Raw genomic sequence first — 19028 nt, forward strand, 5'->3', positions numbered from 1 at the left:
CATACAGACACACACTCACACAAACACAGATACCGACTCCTATGTACCTCCACTGCCATTTCAACTTGTCGGTAGCAAAGGGTTCAGCAGTGTGCGAGGACCCTTTGGGACTCCCTCCCCAATTACTTTGCTGACTGCGGAGGAGCTTAGGGATTTGCTGAGGCTGTGTTTGCTATAGCTTGGTCTGCATGCAGGGCTCCGCATAAACCAATAAAAATATGAAATACATGCCTGAGTAACTAGCCCCCTGATATTTTAGAGCAACTAATTGCTTAGGGGTATAGCTGGGATATAGCACATTTGAGTATGTGAATGTAATGAGTAATGAGGGCAAGGCAGAAACTGATAGAATGTTATTGACTCATGTATTATTTACCAGTATGGAATATTTATTATAATGTTAGAGGTTAGCGTCGGGCCATGAAATGAAGTGCAAACTCCCATTTTGTAGGAGTACAATTAGTTTTTTTTTCTACCATACTTGAAATTGTGAATTTATTACATGTGTTTGCTGTGAATATGTAACCACACATCCCTTTTTTGTATGATGAACAGGTTTGCAAATGCGCCTCCCCATTACTAATGAATTCAGGCCCTTTTGTGCTTGACTGTCAGCCGAGCAGGACAATCACAGCAGGATATGAGTGCATTATTATCATGTCACTGCAGGGCAGGGCTAAATTATCGCCCAGTGTCTTCTGACGGCTGCCTAACTGCTGTCCAATCACCGAGACATCTGCTGGACCAAAACTCTGTGTGTGCAGTTCACACAAAGAGATGTATATCATAACCCATTACCTTCCCAAACAGCCTTTCTGCTACTACACGACATAATTGAAAATGGAAGACTTCATAAAAAAGATAAATATTGAAAGCTGGGATTTGATTTATAATTGTCATAGTTTATATCATTTTTTTCAACTATTCTGCCGTTAAAAAACATTAGTAATAGCTGCATACTTATTACATTAAGTGCATAAAAACATTGTGGCTGCAAGGATCTATTGTACGTTTATTGTATACAAGTGTAGGTGATGATTCTTAGATGGTTATTTTGAGCAAGAAATCCTCCCCACCACCACCACCCTCCATCCACCTCTGTTATTTTCTTTCATGTCAAACCAGCGACTTTGAATTTCTTGTTATCTCTTCTGTGTGGCCCTCCTTTCATGTCAATGACGGAGCCACATGCTCTGACAATGGGCCTTAATTTGATTTCAGTTTTGATTTGGTCCAATCAGCTTAGTTATGACAGAAGCTGAGCTGGGAAGAGCTGCTGTGTGAGGAAGGAAACACTATCAAAAGGCCGAAATTAGATGATTCGACAGGCAAGGCAAACAATCTTATTATTTACATCCAAGAAGAATGGAGAATTATAATAAGGGATTGACAAAGAGTGCAGTTGAAGACAGCTTTGAGTATATATCAACAGCATTCATATTTATTTCTGAGTCTAAATCCAGCATTTGTGAAGTTGTGTAATAAATAGAACCAAGTGTAAAATAAACATTTTAAAAAATCTAATACCTCCTATACATTTATAACTGCAGCATATTGTTTATCATGGTGTGGTTTACTTAATCAGATGTATTCACCCATATTCTTTGTATTAAAGGAGAGTTTTGGTAATCATTCAAAGCAAACATAATGCAGATATGTCCAATAATGTATTTGTTTATGTTAGAACATTGATAAACCTCCTCACTCTCTTCTTTTGGCACAAAGAGTCTCGGTAAAGTCTGTCTGGTGAGATAGATGTAACATAACTTTTTTTTTTTAGATAAACAGAATTTCAGAATACACAAAAAAAATTTAAAAATGGGCAAAAGTATTAAATGAGTACTGATGCACAAATGACAAACATTTGCTGTTTGCACCCTAGCCCTGAGGCTTTTTTCCCCAAAGCGTGTAAGATTTTCTATGTTTGTGTTTGTATATTTAATCCTCAACTGCTGCACCCAAAGCGTTTTTACCACTACCATATCAACAGTATCAACCGTCCTTTTGCTGCTTCCCTATTTGACCACTTTTCTGTGCTAAGACCTTGAGTCAGGGCTGTAAAACACTTATCAGTCTCTAGAGTGTGAGTGCCGTTGGTTTCAGCACCTCATCCTAGAGTTCCACTCTGTCTGCCTGCAAATCTCTCCTGACCTGCTGTGGTAATGTAATGTAATGGTGGGTAGCTGAGCAATCTCAAGCAGTCTCATTATAAAGATTGCCACACATTCTTGACCAGCGCACTGTGTGCATATTTCTGCCTGACAGTCTATGTTAGCCTCTGAGTATTGAGTGGGTGGAGTAGTTAAACTTTTGCTTCACAAACTACTTTGCCCTTGTGGGAAGTGGAATAACGCCAAAATAGTGGAGCCAAATGGCTGGGGCTGCTGCTCGGAAGGGTTGTTTGTCTCCAAGTGGAGCATTGCCAGCGAACTCTAACGAAGTTTGATGAACAATGTAGGGAGAGAGATAGACGTTGTAGGGAGATCACGATTTTTTTTCTTTGTTTTCCTCTTAAAATATTTGCTTTTATTGTACACTATCCGAACCCCTTTAATCTCTCTCTCTCTCTCAAACACACACAGAGTACAAAGCGAATCCCAAAATTTGCATTTGCCCTTGGCTTGTATCAGAGGTGTTCTCAAATATATATTGCCTGAATTTCTGTATCAGGCATTATCATGGTGTATTGGTAGTGGAATAAATGTTCAATTATTTGCATGATGCAGACATAAGGTTTGCTTTTACACAGATTCATACACACTCAAAGAATACAGTGATATTATAATCTAATCTCAAGTGTAATCTTTCATCTTTCATGTATGTAGAGGGAACCACAGTAAACTAATCTGGATAATTAGAACCATAAGGGCCACAACATCTCTGGTTCGAGTCCACCTGGGGATGTTTGTTGCATTTCTCTCTCCCTAATGTTAGTAATTAAAGTACAAAAATACTCAAAAATACTAGACCTCATCGCCGCAATCTACTTGAGCCACGGTCAACCCATTTCAGAAGTTTCCGTTCCTAAAGAAAATAAATTGTTTCATATAAAGAAATATGTTCAGTGGAATTATACATATTGAATGAGTGATCTCAGGACTCTTACATATCACCTGAAGAGACGCATGTGGCATTTCCTTGCAAGATTCATTTACTGATCTCTGAAATGTTGTCTGTAACACAAACTTTGAATTTTCACACAATACTGACAAAAACATACAGCCAGTGCAATAAAGTCTTTTGACTGCACTATTGTCTGTTTGACTTGCATCACATGTCCAGTGTTGAATTGAATTTAGGGATGAAAATGCATAACAGTTGACACTTAACATGTATTTTGAAGTGGAATGTGTTTTTCATTGGTGTGGATATAACAAATATTCACATCATAAGACTTAAAAAATGTAAAAAAAACCAACAAAAAAACCCCAACTTTTTTTCCATGCACAACCCCATAAGAAGATTGGACAGTGTTGGACCATACTGTAATGTGGATACACAAGACCAAGTAAATTAAGGTTTAGGAATCCAGACTAACAATAGATGATATATCACTGTCATTGTCCATGCTGGTAGGGACAGATGTTAAGCCACTATCATGCTTATCATGTGTTACCATCAGACATTTATCATGAAACATATAAATCAGCTATTGTCTGGCCGGTATCAATGAACAACTAATAAATGGTGTTTCAACTGCATGATTTGAATGAAGAGGGATCCTGTTAGACGGTATGGTAAAAATAAAATATAAAAAATATTCTCTTTTGAACATTAAATAACTTAATATTTACTTTTGAACAAATAGTGTAATCACAAAAAGAGTTGCACATTCTATTAAATAACCCTACTAGAACGATAATTAGCATTGAAAATGACCTCCAGTGGCTAGTGTGTGATGTCTCTTGGTCCGTGCAAACATGTAAATATCTGTGGTGAAAAAGTTAGTGCCAGTATTTCCTATACTGCAAGCATGTTAGTGAGTTTTCCCGTCAAATCTCTGTGGCGATAACGTCGTCATATGTCTGTAACCCTGAGCTGTAGTTAATGTCCATGCCTAGCTCTGTCCGGCTCTCCAGTTCAGCGGTCAGCTCCTTCAGGATCCTCTCCAGGTCCTGGTTCTTCTTGTGCATCTGCAGGTAGTTGATCTGGAGCTGCTTCTGGTATTTGATGACCCTGTCTTTTTCCTTGTTCCACGTCTGCCTCTCCTGCTCAAAGCTGTTGGCCAGCCTCTCCTGAGCATCCTTCTCCTCCCTGAGCTGCTGCTTCAGTCTCTCCACTTCTTTCTGGAGGGATTCTGTGGAGGTGTGTCCCTTGGTCTCCTCCTCCTGGCTCTGGATGGGAGAGTCTGATCCTTGGATTAGTCCTTCCAAGGCCTGAGTCTGGGCATGGGCCTCAAGTTGCAAACTGTGTTGCAGCCTCTGCTCCTTTGCCATGGCCAGATCTTGTTTCATTCCCTGGATGTCTTTCTCCAGTTTGCCCACTTTCTCTCTCAGCAAATCAGCCTCATTCTTCTTGCGCTGAAGTTCATTTTGGCAAACCTGAATCAAAAATGGAAAACATTCAGACATAGGCATCAATTAAGAAGAAGTGTTTTGACTGATATTACTGTGGCCTAGTCATGTGAAGTGTCAAATAAGCTCTCAGTCTGCTAAAACATGGACATTGAAAGCAGTCTGAAGGTCACAGTTGAATGCAGGTATCCTTTTATCTTTCATCTTACAAGCACTGTGTGGGCATTTTATTCATGTCTGTATTTGAACTCAATTGTGCAATGGATTGTCATTCAATCATAAACAGATTAACCTCAGCCTCTCTGGTGCGAGAGTGGAGCTTGTCCCCGTGGTCTTTATTCTGTTTCTCAAGCATCTCCGTCTTTGCTGTGATTTCCTTCAGTGACACCCTGAGGCTGACTATCTCATTTAGCTTGTGGCTGACGTCCGCCTGGCAATCTCTCAGCTGCTGCTTCAACAGTGAGATCTCCCCAGCCTTCTGGCACACCTACATTTGAACAGAAAGAATTATGAAGATCAAACAGTTTTATATTGTGTGTTTTATATATCTATCCCAATGGGGCAGTTAAAGGAAAACTCCACCTTTGGAAACCGTCACATATCTTCTAATTTTAATTTTCATTGTTCTTCAAGAGTTATTTTCATTTTGATATATTTCTCTCCATTTTGCCTCATATATATTTTTACAGTTATAGATTTTGTGCATTTCCCTTAATGACAGTTCCCAGAAAAGGAATGTGAGCCTGTTGAATTTTGTTTTGCACACTGTCTCATAAAAGTTTGTGAAAATAATACAAACTCCGAAATGCTGAACAAATGTTATGGACATGAATTATTAAATTACATTCCTCTATCAGGAATGGATGGGGAACACTTCGTTCACATTTCCATGCCAAAAGTAAGCTAGTAATTCAATAATCCAGCAGACACAGAGCAACATTAGCATTCATTTAAAGCCACCTGACAAATGTAAGTCCAATATTCATTCTCCTCTTAAATCTGGTCAGGTCTCCACCACAGCTCAGGAAGTGGTGGTCTCCAACTAGTCATCAGTTAGTACCTAACTCTGTCTGTCCACTGTTTGGAGCTGGGCAGGTAGTTGGTAGTTTACTTGAGCTTTTTTGCTGCCAGCTTTGGCAACAAGGCCAATGAGAGCCACAAGACTGAACCAAAACAAAGAGCTAAAAGGTACAGAAACGCTCTCATGAAAGAGCTGAGGGGAACTGCAGACAGAGTTGGGTGATAATTCTCTGTGGGTTCATCAGTATGAATGGCCCTTGTCACACATTCATTCAGTCACACATTACACATTGTCATTTGATCCATTGCTAATATAAAAAAATAAAATTCTTTAGAACAAATGGTCTGGCTACAAAATATAAATGTGGGTACTTGGAGAGAGTTACAGTGATAGAAAAACCCGGAGATTTGACATAAAAAAGGCAACACTGTAGACTACTGAGGCAGATGTCAGTGGAGAAGTTGGTATTTCTGACTCTTTTATGACAGATTTCTCTTTGTTTTTTTAACAAAAATGGTGAGTTTTTCCTTCAGTGATGGATGAACATTATGTTCCCACAACTCAGCAGCAGTCTTCAAGGTTGTGCCAGATTATGTTGTGTACTACAGTGTTTCAAATCAAGCTGGTATCACACATATGACTCATAACTCACCTCCCACTGCGTTTCCTCGAGTGTCGGAGCGAGTCGTGTGCTCTCTGTCTCGTAAGACCTCAACCTGAGCTCAACAAGGTCCTTCTCTCGGGTTAGCTTCAAGACGTCCTCCTGAAGCCTGTCCTTCTCTGCCTGTATAAAAGTTTCATTGTGTCATTTCACTAATTCATGCAATTTTGCAAGGTGTGGTAAATCTATACACCTGCTGATGTTTTTTTTCTCAAATGAAATTAAGGTCAAATGCTGAATTTAATTTGATTCATTAATTGATTCATTTTAAGAGGAGGCTTGGTGGAATGATGGAAAAAAGGAAGTGGGCTGACCTGGAGCTGGCTGACCTGCAGCTGCAGTGCTTGCTGGGTTTTTGCAGCCATCTGAGACACTTGTCGTAACTTGGTGGAGCATCGCTGCTTCAGCCCTTCCATCTCCTCAGCACAATACCTTTGCCTCTCCTCAAATAGCTGACAAGTGTCTGCTTCCTTTTCCTCAAAACTCACCTGTTATAAAGTGAAGACATCTCTGTAAATATACTCAAACAGTAATGTACAGTCTTACAACTGATAAGTAAACGTTGATTAAGAGCACATGCTGTTTTTTTAGTTATATGACAGCATGGTACCTGTAGCTCCTGCAGTTCAGTCTCTCTTTCCAGCAGTCTTTGTTCCAAATTTTCAATCAGTGACTCATCTGTAGTAATAGGGGACCGAATCCCACCTGCAGTTTCAGACAGAGGGCTTGGCTCATCTGCAGAAAGTGAGGAGCCAGCCTCTCCATTAGCCTTTGATGCCAACCCTCCGCTGTTTAAACCAGCCCTGTAGCTACAGTCAAGGTTAGCACTATTTCCGCTGACCCATGGAGGGAAATTGGGTTGTGGTCCCTTGCTGAGGCTGCTTGCGGGAGCCGAGCCGCCATCACTGTGACTGACAGGGCCTGCTGAAGCACTTAGGCTGCCGCTGGTGCTGTGGGTGGGAAGGCTTGACATAGAGTTACGTCCAGAGTCAGAGAGAGTCCCTGAAAGGAAAAGAGATGACGTATTACTCAAGTGTAATTTGTCATTCAACCCAAATAATTCAATTTTAAGGCAACAGTGTATCAATATGGTATAGATGAAGACCTGAGAAGGTATCTTGCTTATTTCTATTATCTGGACTCCTTGCTTTCTCCAGTGGGCCGAGGATGTGGTCCAGGCTGTTGTGCCCTGTGGAGGTCGTACTCCTGGGAAACACAGGCTTGAAGGCAGTGGACCGGACCAGTGACTTCTCAGCAGTGGTCTAGAAGAGTGAAATGACACACAGTCAGGGATGCGATTCCTTATTTTTGGTTTTTTATATTCAGTGGCTCCTCTTAGTAGACAGCCCGGCAAAAAGCAAGTCCTCTTGTACTGTTACAGAGAGTACAAAGAGCTGAGGATGAGTCACATTCTAAAACTTGAAAATCATGACTGGCTTTGGCGGAGATAAATATTGTCACGTGCTGGAAGTCTGTACAAATGAAAGGGATAGATTTTTTTTCCAATCATGTCTTTTCATATTAGAAATAGAACCAGTGAAGCGTGTAGAATTGCCTCACTACAAGCTGGCAGTATTAAAAGCCACACAGCAGTAGTTGCAAGTAAAATTCACTGTCATAAGAGAGAAAACTCATTTCAAAGATGAACTTATACTCCACATGCCCCATCTGTGCTGTCCAAGAACGTCACAAGCTGTATCATACCTTCCCTCCTTTCTGTCCTCCTCGCCTCCCCTCTGCATCCCACATCTCTCCCCCATGTGCTGTCTGAGTGAAGATGAATAGCCCTTTTCTGTGATATTAATAATATGAGCTACTGCTGAAGTGTAAGAGGTAAAGCTTGTGAACTCAGCATTCCTTCTCACTGACTTCATGACTGGGATATGGGATGCCTTTCCCTGTTTTTTTTCTCTCTTTCTATCCCTGATATCCCGCCCCTCTCTCTCTCTCTCTCTCTCTTTCACTCTCTATCTCTCTCTTATTTCTCTCTTATTCTCTACTCTGTCTCATTTAAAGCTGCTTCCTATTCCTCTACCCCCCACCCTTTTGCCCCTGAAGAATAAAGAACTATTGAAGAAGAGACTCAGTTTGCCTATGTATTCTTGGCACAGAAATGACTTCTCTGAGAAGATCAAGGCATTCTTAGGTCACTAATCTGGGAGGGGGTGATTAATAAGCTGGGAAGGTTCAACACAGGTTATGAGGAATGGCGGCTACCTATTAAACTACCTGCTGTGCACGTTTTATCCTGAACTTCACTGTGAGGTTTTCTGTCTGTAGCAGTTATGCAGTAGACTATAACTTGTTAATAGTTTTAAGCAAAAGTTCCAGTCAAGCAAAGGTACATTTTATGAGGCTATGACAATAGCTATTAATAATGATAATAATAATAGTTTGTATACCATGTTTTAAAACAGAAAAACAGAATGTCTTTAATATCTAAATCTAATATTCTTACTTCGGGAAATATGGTTATTTGCTTTCTTGTGAGAGTTATGATGAGATTGAGTGATACCACTTTTACGTCTGTACACTAAACATGAAGCTACCACCAGCAGCCAGTTAGAAATAGAAGGTAATAATAGGTAAATTGCTAACCCTCTCAGTCATTTTCCCTGACATGAGCAGCAGTTTTGGTTGTAGATGCCCATCTGATTCTCCATCTCTGTTCCTTCGACCTGTATGTTCTTCCATTGATCCTCCTCTGTGGTACACCGACCTCGGTTTATGGCCCACCTTGTATGGAACAGGACATTTTATCCAAAAGCAGTGCAATAGTATATGTTGTTATATCCTTACATTATGTACATGTTGTTTGAAAGCATGTGAGCTGACCTTGATGTAAAAAAAATCTTCACTTCGTCCTGACCGGGAGTGTGACAGGCCTTTAGAGAGATGAGTGGATGAAGAGGAGCCCTGAGTAAAGCTGCACTTCAGTAACCCATCAAGGCTGCAGCCTCCAGACTTTCTATTGTGGTTTGTTCCCCTTTTTAACCTAAACTCAGATGCCTTGCAGTGTTTGCTGTCGAGGCTGTTGCCGCTGATGAGGCTGCTGACACTACCCATGGTCCTGCAGGCATCGGTGAGGAAGTCCAGGTGGTCAAGTCACACAATAGTGAAGCGAAGACTCGACTCATGACCCCAGAGAAGTATAGTCAGTAACCTAATCTGAAAAACAAGATGACAGACAATAAATACAGAGAATATAGTTTAAATGTGTTTTTCATGAAAGGACTAAGCCATGTCATAGTTTTCTCTAATGCAAATAATTAATTTTTAGTGTTGTTTATTTAACTTCATTGTTTCCTGCCCAGTCCAGACATGCACTGTTGAAGCAGGTGTGTTCACATTTGCAAAACAAACAGACTGAAAAAAAATCCATCTTGGCACTCTGGCACTCTGCCTGGCTTTGTGTGTCTAGATTTATGGCTCGGCCATTGAATTTGACAAATAACCCTTTGGATTCCCTTCCTCTAAACAAACTGGCAATTAGGCTACTTACTGCCTACTCAACACTTGGCTGGTGGTGCCATCTGAATAACACTGTGCAATCATTTTGTATTTACTATTATACTTGAGAAAAGTATTTAGACAGTCAATACAGAAATACAAGTTTTAATAATGTAAGTAGCTGGAATTATGATTGATTGGATGAAGCACAAAAACATGGCTGAATTTCTGTTGTTAACATTCTTACTTGTAATCAGCAAAGAAGTTTATTCACAGAGGTACTAGTGATGCTCTCTATTCATTGTCCCCATCTCCCTTTAAAAGGCAACTAGACCCCAGATGTTACTAGTCATGATCTCTTACCCTCAGGGGAAAACTCCTCTCACTAGTTACTCCATGCTGGCTGATCAGGCCGGTGGGCTCCCCTAAACACCAGGTCCTCAGCCTTTAAGCAGTTAATAATAGCCACAGCAACAAAAGCATGTGACTAATGTCCTACCATAAGTCACATATTAGTGTACATGGCATTTGGCTTGAGGCTAATCCATAATCATTGGTTGCACAGTGGTATTTGTAAGATACACATAGCTGTCAGTGTCATTCTTCCTGAGATATTTGATAAGCATGTTGGAAGAGAAAAACCAAGAATGAAGGAGGGAGCACTGATCAAGCCTGTCACTTTTCATAGCCCAGGAAACAATTATAAGCAAGATGAGACATGTGCAAAATAGATGTTTCATGATGAGGAGGATAATGGGATGCATCAGAGACAGACAGCAAGTGAGACAGAGCAGCATGCATACAGAAGGAAGAGGCTCATGGTAGAAGGAAATAAAAAGCTGACAGGTACAGCCTTTAAGGTGAGAATGGGAAAGGAAAGATAATCCTAAATTGCATGAAGCCTTCTAATCATTAACAAATTGTACATCTAGTTGGAAGTCTTCCAGCGTGGCTTCAATTTTGATTTTCTTGTTCCTTTGGGATATAATTCAAAATATATTCTACAAAGTAAACAGCTGAAACTGTTGAGTAATGGTATATGATGTTAAATCTGTACCTGCACAAATACAAAGCAGTCCCCTCTCCCATTGATGTAAACAGTCCCTGACACATCTGTGACTGCCTCTATTCTGCTGTGCCTGGATGTCTGCTGCTAAATCTAAACCCCAGCCTTCACTATCACTCTCAGATATTAGCATCCACCACTGACATGGGACTGAAATAATGAAACAATAGATTTTACTTACTAAGCATCAATCTCTAGCAAGGCCTCTGCAGAGTCATCTATCCAGTCCTGGAGAAAGTGAACAGGCATACATGTGTACGTCTGTGTGTGTATGCCCTTGAATGAACCAGCAGCAAATGCAATCCTCACACTATCACCACAGCCAGGACGTCTGCTAACTGCTCCGTGGAGGGGGTGGGTCTTCCAGCTTTGCATTATAACTGACATGTAAATTCAACTTTGTGTGGGTGTGTGTGTGTGTGCTTTGGGACCTCCCGCTCCCCCCCAGGGGGGCCAGTGTACAACATGTGCTCCCATAGAACCGGCGTGTGCCGCTCAAGTGATTAACTCCCAGCCTTCACAAAAGATCTTTTACAACCCCCCCCCCGTACCCCCTTCCATTCCCCACTATCACCCAGACACCCCCCGTTTCTGCATCGACTAAATGTGTAATAACCATTCATCCTTCCCTCCCTCCCTCCTTCTATCAGTCCCTCCCTCCATCCATCCGTCCCACTCGGTGCCCTGCACCCACCCTGAACAAACAACACTTCATCTGAAGGAGAAAAAAAGGCGCTTGCCCTCTATCTTTTCCCTCTTTGTCTGTTGAAGTGTGCCGCTCTTTGTGTGGACTCTTGTGTGCCGGTTGATGTATTCTCCCCAAACAGCCCAGGACCATATTTGAGTGTTAAATAAATGACTAGTCCCCACAATGAGAGGGCTGGAGAGCCTCAGTTTTATAGTGATTTACCACCATCCTGCTGCCGTTATTCTGTTTGTTCAGACATAACACACAGACTCGCTCTCTCTCACACACCTTTACACAGCCACACAAACAATGCACACTTTTCACAGTCTCATTGGTAGTGTACAAGTCTCTCTGAGGCAGCTGAGTGTTCAGCGCCCGACAGAGTACACACTGTTGACAAAACACCTTGTGGATGAAATACAATCACACACCGTGACAGGACAATACACAAGGTACTGTGTACCAAAAGATCAAACAACAACAACAGAAAAGATATGGCCCCTAAGCCCTGCTGCTGACAAAACACGTGTAAATCTTACATCCCGTTTTTGTCACAAGTGAATGTATACTTTCTCCTAACGTGAGGAAAACAGACAGCTTTACCACATACCGTATCCACAGATAGCAAACTACTGATTCATTGATATTATCACACAAAATACAATAAAGAAATCAGATATTTTTAAGATTGAACTAATAACAAACAGCAAGAAGCAGCATGACCTAATGTGATCTTTCAACATCTGCAGACAGAACTGCACTAAAGTTTACATCATATTACATCATTATACTATCTGAAACTAACTTTTTAAACATGGGGTGTTTTCAAAGTATTTTGACCCACTTATGAAATAATATACAGTATCTCTTTAGATAATCTTTCTCAGCAGCACTTCTCACTTATCCTTTCAGTTGACTTCCATTGTTCCTCAATTAGTCCCATCCAGCCCCTTAAGACTGTTTGTCTGAGCAATGGCCCTACCGCTTCACTTTTATGTTCCCTTTCACTTGTTAGAGGCAACTAGTCAATATCAGTTCATATCATTTGAAAATCTTTCTATTCCTCCCTCCATCATTGCAAATTTTAATAAGCAGTACAAATAGTCTGACCTCATGGCTTTTGAGTAGACAGTGTGATTTAAGACCTTTGGTGAGATGGGATGGGGGTGTGCATGCATCTAATCTGATATTTGATTGGCTGCATGTTTTTCAGTGTCTGCACAAAAGAGAGTGTGCACTTATTTGTCATCTTTGTGTGTAAGCAGGGGGTGGTGTGTATGGGCGGGGTGCCGTCTTAGCTTTCGAGCCCCAGCTGACCTGCCTGACACAAAGCCCTGCCCGCACAAGACCAGCTGACAGTACACCCCCCCAAACACAGACACACTCACACAGAGACACACACTCGCAGAGCATAGCCAATCCATTACCACAGCCAGTGGAAGGCAGCAGTGTGCTATAAAGGTCCAGGATTTATACCTGTCTCACAATAACCATGAAACTCTGCTCTGTTTTCACTGTACCTCTGCACTGCCATGGTGCCAGATGGCATCACTTTAATTCTCACTGTCTATATGTTAATTTCTAACAGATGCATAATCTATCTAGTTCAGTGTGTCTGTTTTTTTAGGTCAGTCTTGGACAGCTTATTGTTCTTTGTCTAGAGTCTAGAGTGCACATGGAATTTTATATACAGTATCTTTTTATTTGAACCTGTGGAAACACTGTGTGTCTGGTTATGGTTTATGCAATTTATCTCTAATCATCACAAAGTTTAACTGTTAAGTTTATTTTGTGGAATCTCCAATAAAAAAACCCTTTCATAAAACAGTTAAACTAAGAGACCATTCATGTTTTATCTGTTGCTCACAATAAAGTTTGAATTTTAAGATTCAAAATTTCTGCAAACTAAACATAAAGTTGATAGAGAACTTGTGAGGGAAGCTTGTCATTGGTGAAAACCAAGGCAGCAGAGGAACAAGATATATAGAATTTTAGTCCCTTTTATGGATCAAACTGCATAAAAACTGGATCCTACATTTCCCATAATACAACTCAATATAAAGCATATTTTCGTTAAACCCAGTAAATGCCAATATCTTTTAATCTCCATGCCCCCAGTTTCCAACACAAGATTTCTGTAAAAAATTCTCAAAGTCCAAACTACCCCGATGACAACAGGCTTATTTTTTTGGACTATAGGAAGCTCCCTCTATAAGTCATTACATAACTGTTTACACAGGCCACATACTGTATATTCCCCATGATGACTAAACTGATCTTGATGTTTCAAATCAGTTTCTTTGTTTCTCATATTTTACAGACAGCCATGACTTTTGACTTATGTGAGTGCAGCACCTTGAAGAAGCTTAAACTTACTTTACTAGGTCTACTTTGTCAAAGTTTGGTTCATTCTCATCATTGTGAGATAATACTAGTACTGTGGATGAAAGGACAATATTATTTTTGCAGAGGCAACACACTACCATCAAACTGACATTATCATTTCCACATCATCCATGTTGGCTCATCCTCGTGTTGATAAAAATGTAAGGATTTATCACTAAATGTTATGTTATGTATTGAAATATGTTTTTAATAGTTTTTGCACAACAGTACTCCTCTGTGATTTTTTAATATCCAAATAGCTGTGGCAGCCTGGTAGATCAGGTAGATTGGATGATAGGAGAGGTCTGAGGCATACTGTACAAGATATATCAGACTGTGGCTACACAGGAAAAAAATATAGTAGTAGAAAATCATCACTGGTTTTAGTCTTTTAGGGGAATTGTTGTTAATATTAATGAGCTAAAATAATACCAGCCTTATCCTAGTAAGTCAGTAGCGTGTCCCGGAGTCTACCCACATGCATGTTATAAATGCTGTTTCAGTGCATTCTCCAGAGAATCAGGAGAAAAACAGAACTGTAACCAAAGTTTACACGCTGAAAGAATCCCAGATTATACTTTTAACTCTGTAGGAGGCATCAATCTAAATCAATCCTTATTATGCTGTTCGATCCCCTAAATGCAAAACGCGGAACATATTGCTCCCAGTGTGATGTAACACGTTAGATAACTGGAATCGATCTGCAAAGTAACTGATGACTCACATGTAATAGAGCAGGCATTTCCCCATTATCCCAGTCATGACACAGTGGAAATTGAACTCACAAATTAAAGCAAGGGGATGAAGAAACAGCTCACATATGGCAGCGGAGAGTACATTTCCAGAGAACGATAGGCTGATAGGTTGAATTATTGAGAAGTAATGCTCTGTTTCTTTTTCTGTCATCCTATGTGGCCTGTCAGGGACCCAGTCACACACACACAAACACAAACACACACACACACACACTTTTACTTCCTCGTCTTGTGTCTTACTCACTGTGGCTGAGTTGTGGGAATGAGTAATGTGGCCTCCAGCAGAACATCAACTGGGAATGAAATGTGGGGTACAGAGTGCCATCTATCTTTCACTTTCTCTGCTAACACATCCATCTACTGACCAAGCACACACGCACACACGCACACACACACACACACACATCACGCATGCACACACAATGGCATCCAATAGCATCTAATTGGGTAATCCTTTTAGTGCATTGTAAAGGAGATTGAGCATGAATAGGGCTTCAATGCTGAAGAGCAGAATACCAGACACTCATTATCGCCCCAAAGTAAGGAGATGGAATACCAGGCACGGAGAGAGAGGCACAGGCCAAAAGAGAAAGAAACAGACGTGGAAAGACAGAGTGTATATGTGAGCGAGATTTATATTCTGAGGGGCTAACATTGCATTATACACTGATGAATGTTGTATTGCCCAGCAGTCAAACAGTGTCTCCTCTGTTCAAGGCTGGAGGGGTTTGGATACAGAGAAAGCTTTTAAAATGGCATTTTCACTTCAATCATATGAGTAAAACATTTAGTGCTCATTAATTCCATTTCGGAGTCTTCTATTGGCAGTCATTTGGCCTTGTCTTTGACAGGAGACCAGCTTTTAGTGATGGACCCCCTATTGAAATTAGATTGCATTCAGATGCTATTATGTGCATTCAAATGAGACATTAGGTCATCCAAACAATCCACCTCCTTGGGTATTAATAGATAAGGAGGTTGTCTGCACTACTCACTGGGTTTGTATGGCTGGCCAACCACTGTTCCTATAGTACAGACATTTGCATAACCTTGGCAGCTGGAATATAGAGGAAAATGTATTTTTAATGGAGTCTAAATGGGAACCTTTCGCGAAGCGATGAGGAGGGGAATTGATGCTCATGAATTTAAGGAGTCTTAAAATTAAATATCTGAATTTTCCTTTTATATTGCTTTATTGAACTGCATCCACCCATACCAGATTGAATATTACCCTACAATATGTGTCTGCACTTTTCTGTAATGCTTCAAACTTATGCAGCACCCTGGAATCTGTCCAAAAATGGTTTTAAAGTGTTGTATGTGTCTTCTGTTAGATCACCGGCCCGCTCCATAGTCATAAAATATTTACTTGTAAGGCTTTTATCCCACTCTAAAAACAGCAAGAGAAAATGTACTGTAACATGTGAATGTATTTTTAGACAGTTTGAATTATCACCCATCCATTACCCACCAATAATTTACCTTTTCCATTACCCATCACATGTTTTTAGCAGGCTGTGTCATTTATGCATGATATGACAGCCTTATAAATATGAAATGTAAATTTGATGGATTGTCATAAAAGCTTTGTTGTGGTGTCAGATTATTACTTAAATGATAATTGAGTTTCCAGTGAGGAAGGCATGCTTGTTGTCTAAATGTAGAGGGTACACTAGTAATACGGTTTAGTTTTGTAACTCTCTGTTTTGTCAGGTTTGTCAAAAATATTTACCACTTTTTAAGCTATTATAAAGAATGGACCATAAAATTGTATCCCAACCACAAATTTGAGATAAAGATGTTGTTTTTAAAGTGAATGACAGTGAATTATGAGCTTTACATAAAATCGACATGTCACACACACAGTCGGCGCACCATTTCTCAAAAGTCTGTCATATACATTATTGTTTGATACGGTATCACAGTGGAATGACATGCATAGGTAGGTGGAAAAGAATGAGGCCTTTCCTGGCACGGGGGCCCACTGACCCTGCAAGCTGAAGACTCACTGATAAGGTTGTCATTCTGGAGCATAACCATCCTCCCATCCTCCTAATCTGCTGTGGCTGTGTGTGTGGATGGTGTAATGTGGGAGTAAGAGAAGATACAATGAGCTCACTTTCAGGGGTCTGTATCATTCTGAAAGCAGCTGGAAATATGTGCTGCAGGCGATACCTGTGCTCAGCTCCAAAATAAAAACCCTCTGACCTTGTAATGCTAAATTGTTCATTGTAGGGACAGTCTGAGGGGTCATAACTAACAAAAGTCATGGCTGATATTCACGTGCTGTGCACAGATGCTCAGCTTATTCCTGTAACATGTGAATGTAATATTCTTTTTAAGAGGTGCAGTACACAGAAATCATAACTGAAAAGTTGAAAAGTCTGTAAGATTGTCGTGGGATGAAACTCACAAAGCTGTTGAGATGCTGCACTCCACTGATACAGAGCCTTCACTCAAGAAAGGATGCTGTATTTGGGTATCTGGGACAGTTATTTTAAGAAGCGTCTTCTTTAGCAGGTCATGACAGCTCCATTGGTTTGTCACACACTACAGATATGGAACTGAGCTGCATTAATTCCCACAACAAAATGCAAAATATGAAAAGTATAAAGAGCTGTTTACAACAACAAAAGGAATTCTGTATTGCGAGTAAGAAAAACAAATAACTCAGCTATGCCTCCAAAAGACAAGGAACCTGTCTTTGCTACTCTCATCCTGTACTCCCTGTCCTTGTGATTTTGTTTCACCCCTGTGTTTTTCTCTGTACAATACATTTCAGTACAGAGCAATGCTGAACATGCCTGAACAGGTGCCCCTTTACTTACACATTCACCTTGTCACCAGCACAATGTAATTCATGATCCCCCACAGGTCTCAACACATGCATTACTGTACAGGTGTGACAGTGCTGGAACTGCAATGTTGTGCAAAGGGCGAATTATTCCCCAGGCAGGTCTCTTCCTCGTGTTCCCATTAATTATATGACAAAATCATGAGGATATTCAAGAACAGTTGGGCCAATTACTTTATAGAATCACTGGGTGGGACATATATAGATGGGCCCACTTAATTCATGCTTAAAACACCTTTAACAACCGGCTCCGTGTCCAATGCTATTTATTTCCTGAAATTGCTGTGTATGGTGCGACATTTAAATAAATCCCCATGCTGCTCCCTATCATTTCACCTGTTTAAAAACAATAGTTTGTCCAGTAATGGCTGTGCTGAAAGTACAGAACATGATTGGCAAAGAACTAGAGAAAAAAAAAAAGTTGAAAGCAGACATTTCATCTGGAGTTGGCATGCCCTCAAACACAGAGATGATTTTACTTTGAGATTCAGCCTGCATATTAAAAGTAGTAAAAGACTACTTGGATGGCTCCCATGCTGAGCAACTTCAGTTCGGATAGAATGTTTAACTATGTGCATAGACAAGCAAACTTTCTGTGTGCTACTAAAACGAATCCACTCTTATGTGTACAAACATTGCTAACAAACTACATGAAATAAGCTATATCAAGACAGCTCCACTTAACAAATCCGACTCACTGACTCTGTGCCATCATTTGCCCCCGCCACATCCAATCAAACAGCCATAACCTTCCTTCAAGTCCGGCTGGAGGTGACTTACCTCCATTATAGTCAGCTTGACACCACTGTCACAGTCACTGCCGCTGCTTCCAAAAGCTGTGGGGATCACTGTGGACAAACCACTTTCAGCTTGATACTAGCTAGCATTGCTGGTGTGGACAGAGAGAGATATCTGCTTTTGTTGCTGATGTTCTTTCCTGGTCCCCCTCTCACCCCTCTTCACCACCTCGTATGGTGCAATCAGTCCGTCCCATCTCCCATATACTGAACACTGTCACATTCCTCCATAAACATGCTCTTTCTCTCTCTCTCCCCCTCCCTCTCTTTACAGTGTATCCTTGTTGCCTCCCTCCTAAACTCCCTCCCACTCTCTCCTTTACTCTGAACATCCAGCACTCCCTCCCTCCCTCCGCCGCTTGCCTCGTCCATCTCTTAAATACATTTCTCTTTACTTCTCTCTTTCATCATTTGTTCTCTGCATCCATTTCTCTCTACCTGTCTCTTCTTACTTTTCACCAGTCTTTCCCACTCTTCTCTTTTCCTGGCATTATGCCCTACGGCTCTGCTATTCATCTTAAGTCAATTCACTGCCTCTGTATGCCTACATACAGAACATTATCCCTGCCCACTCTTCTCAGCCACACAGTATGTAAGTGGTCTAAATATCTCCGGGTTTGAGTGTGCAGCTTAAAAAGTGTCAGTTATAAAACATTTGCAGTTATTTAGTTTTATTAAGTGTGTCCATTTGTGTGACTATGTCCATGTGAAACTGTGCAGCCTATATGTGTGCACCTGCACATAAATCAGTAAGTGGCTGCTGGGTTGATGACTCATCCGTGCTGTTACCCATAATACTTTGCTGCTGTAGATTTAACCTGCTTCACTGGTCCAAAC

General features: G+C 40.7%; 1 protein-coding gene across 3 annotated transcripts; it reads right to left on the reverse strand.

Annotated features, from left to right (window-relative positions):
• Nucleotides 1–352: 352 nt before the first annotated feature.
• On the reverse strand, nucleotides 353–18410 carry lzts1 (leucine zipper, putative tumor suppressor 1). 3 transcript variants are annotated; one of them, XM_042421077.1, is made up of 9 exons: nucleotides 18175–18410; nucleotides 9032–9364; nucleotides 8795–8932; nucleotides 7302–7458; nucleotides 6807–7198; nucleotides 6511–6684; nucleotides 6188–6319; nucleotides 4807–5001; nucleotides 353–4541 (listed from the first exon to the last, which is right to left on the reverse strand). In XM_042421077.1, the coding sequence occupies exons 2-9, from the start codon at nucleotides 9260–9262 to the stop codon at nucleotides 3993–3995; spliced, it is 1968 nt and encodes a 655-aa protein (XP_042277011.1). In that variant the 5' UTR covers nucleotides 9263–9364; nucleotides 18175–18410; the 3' UTR covers nucleotides 353–3992. The 3 variants fall into 3 exon arrangements, with proteins under 3 accessions (XP_042277011.1, XP_042277013.1, XP_042277012.1); XM_042421079.1 differs by lacking the exon at nucleotides 18175–18410 and adding an exon at nucleotides 10894–11231; XM_042421078.1 differs by lacking the exon at nucleotides 18175–18410 and having other exon boundaries at nucleotides 9032–10881.
• Nucleotides 18411–19028: the final 618 nt, after the last annotated feature.

The sequence above is a fragment of the Thunnus maccoyii genome, chromosome 9 (genome assembly GCF_910596095.1).
Source record: "Thunnus maccoyii chromosome 9, fThuMac1.1, whole genome shotgun sequence".
In the NCBI taxonomy this organism is placed as follows: Eukaryota; Metazoa; Chordata; class Actinopteri; order Scombriformes; family Scombridae; genus Thunnus; species Thunnus maccoyii.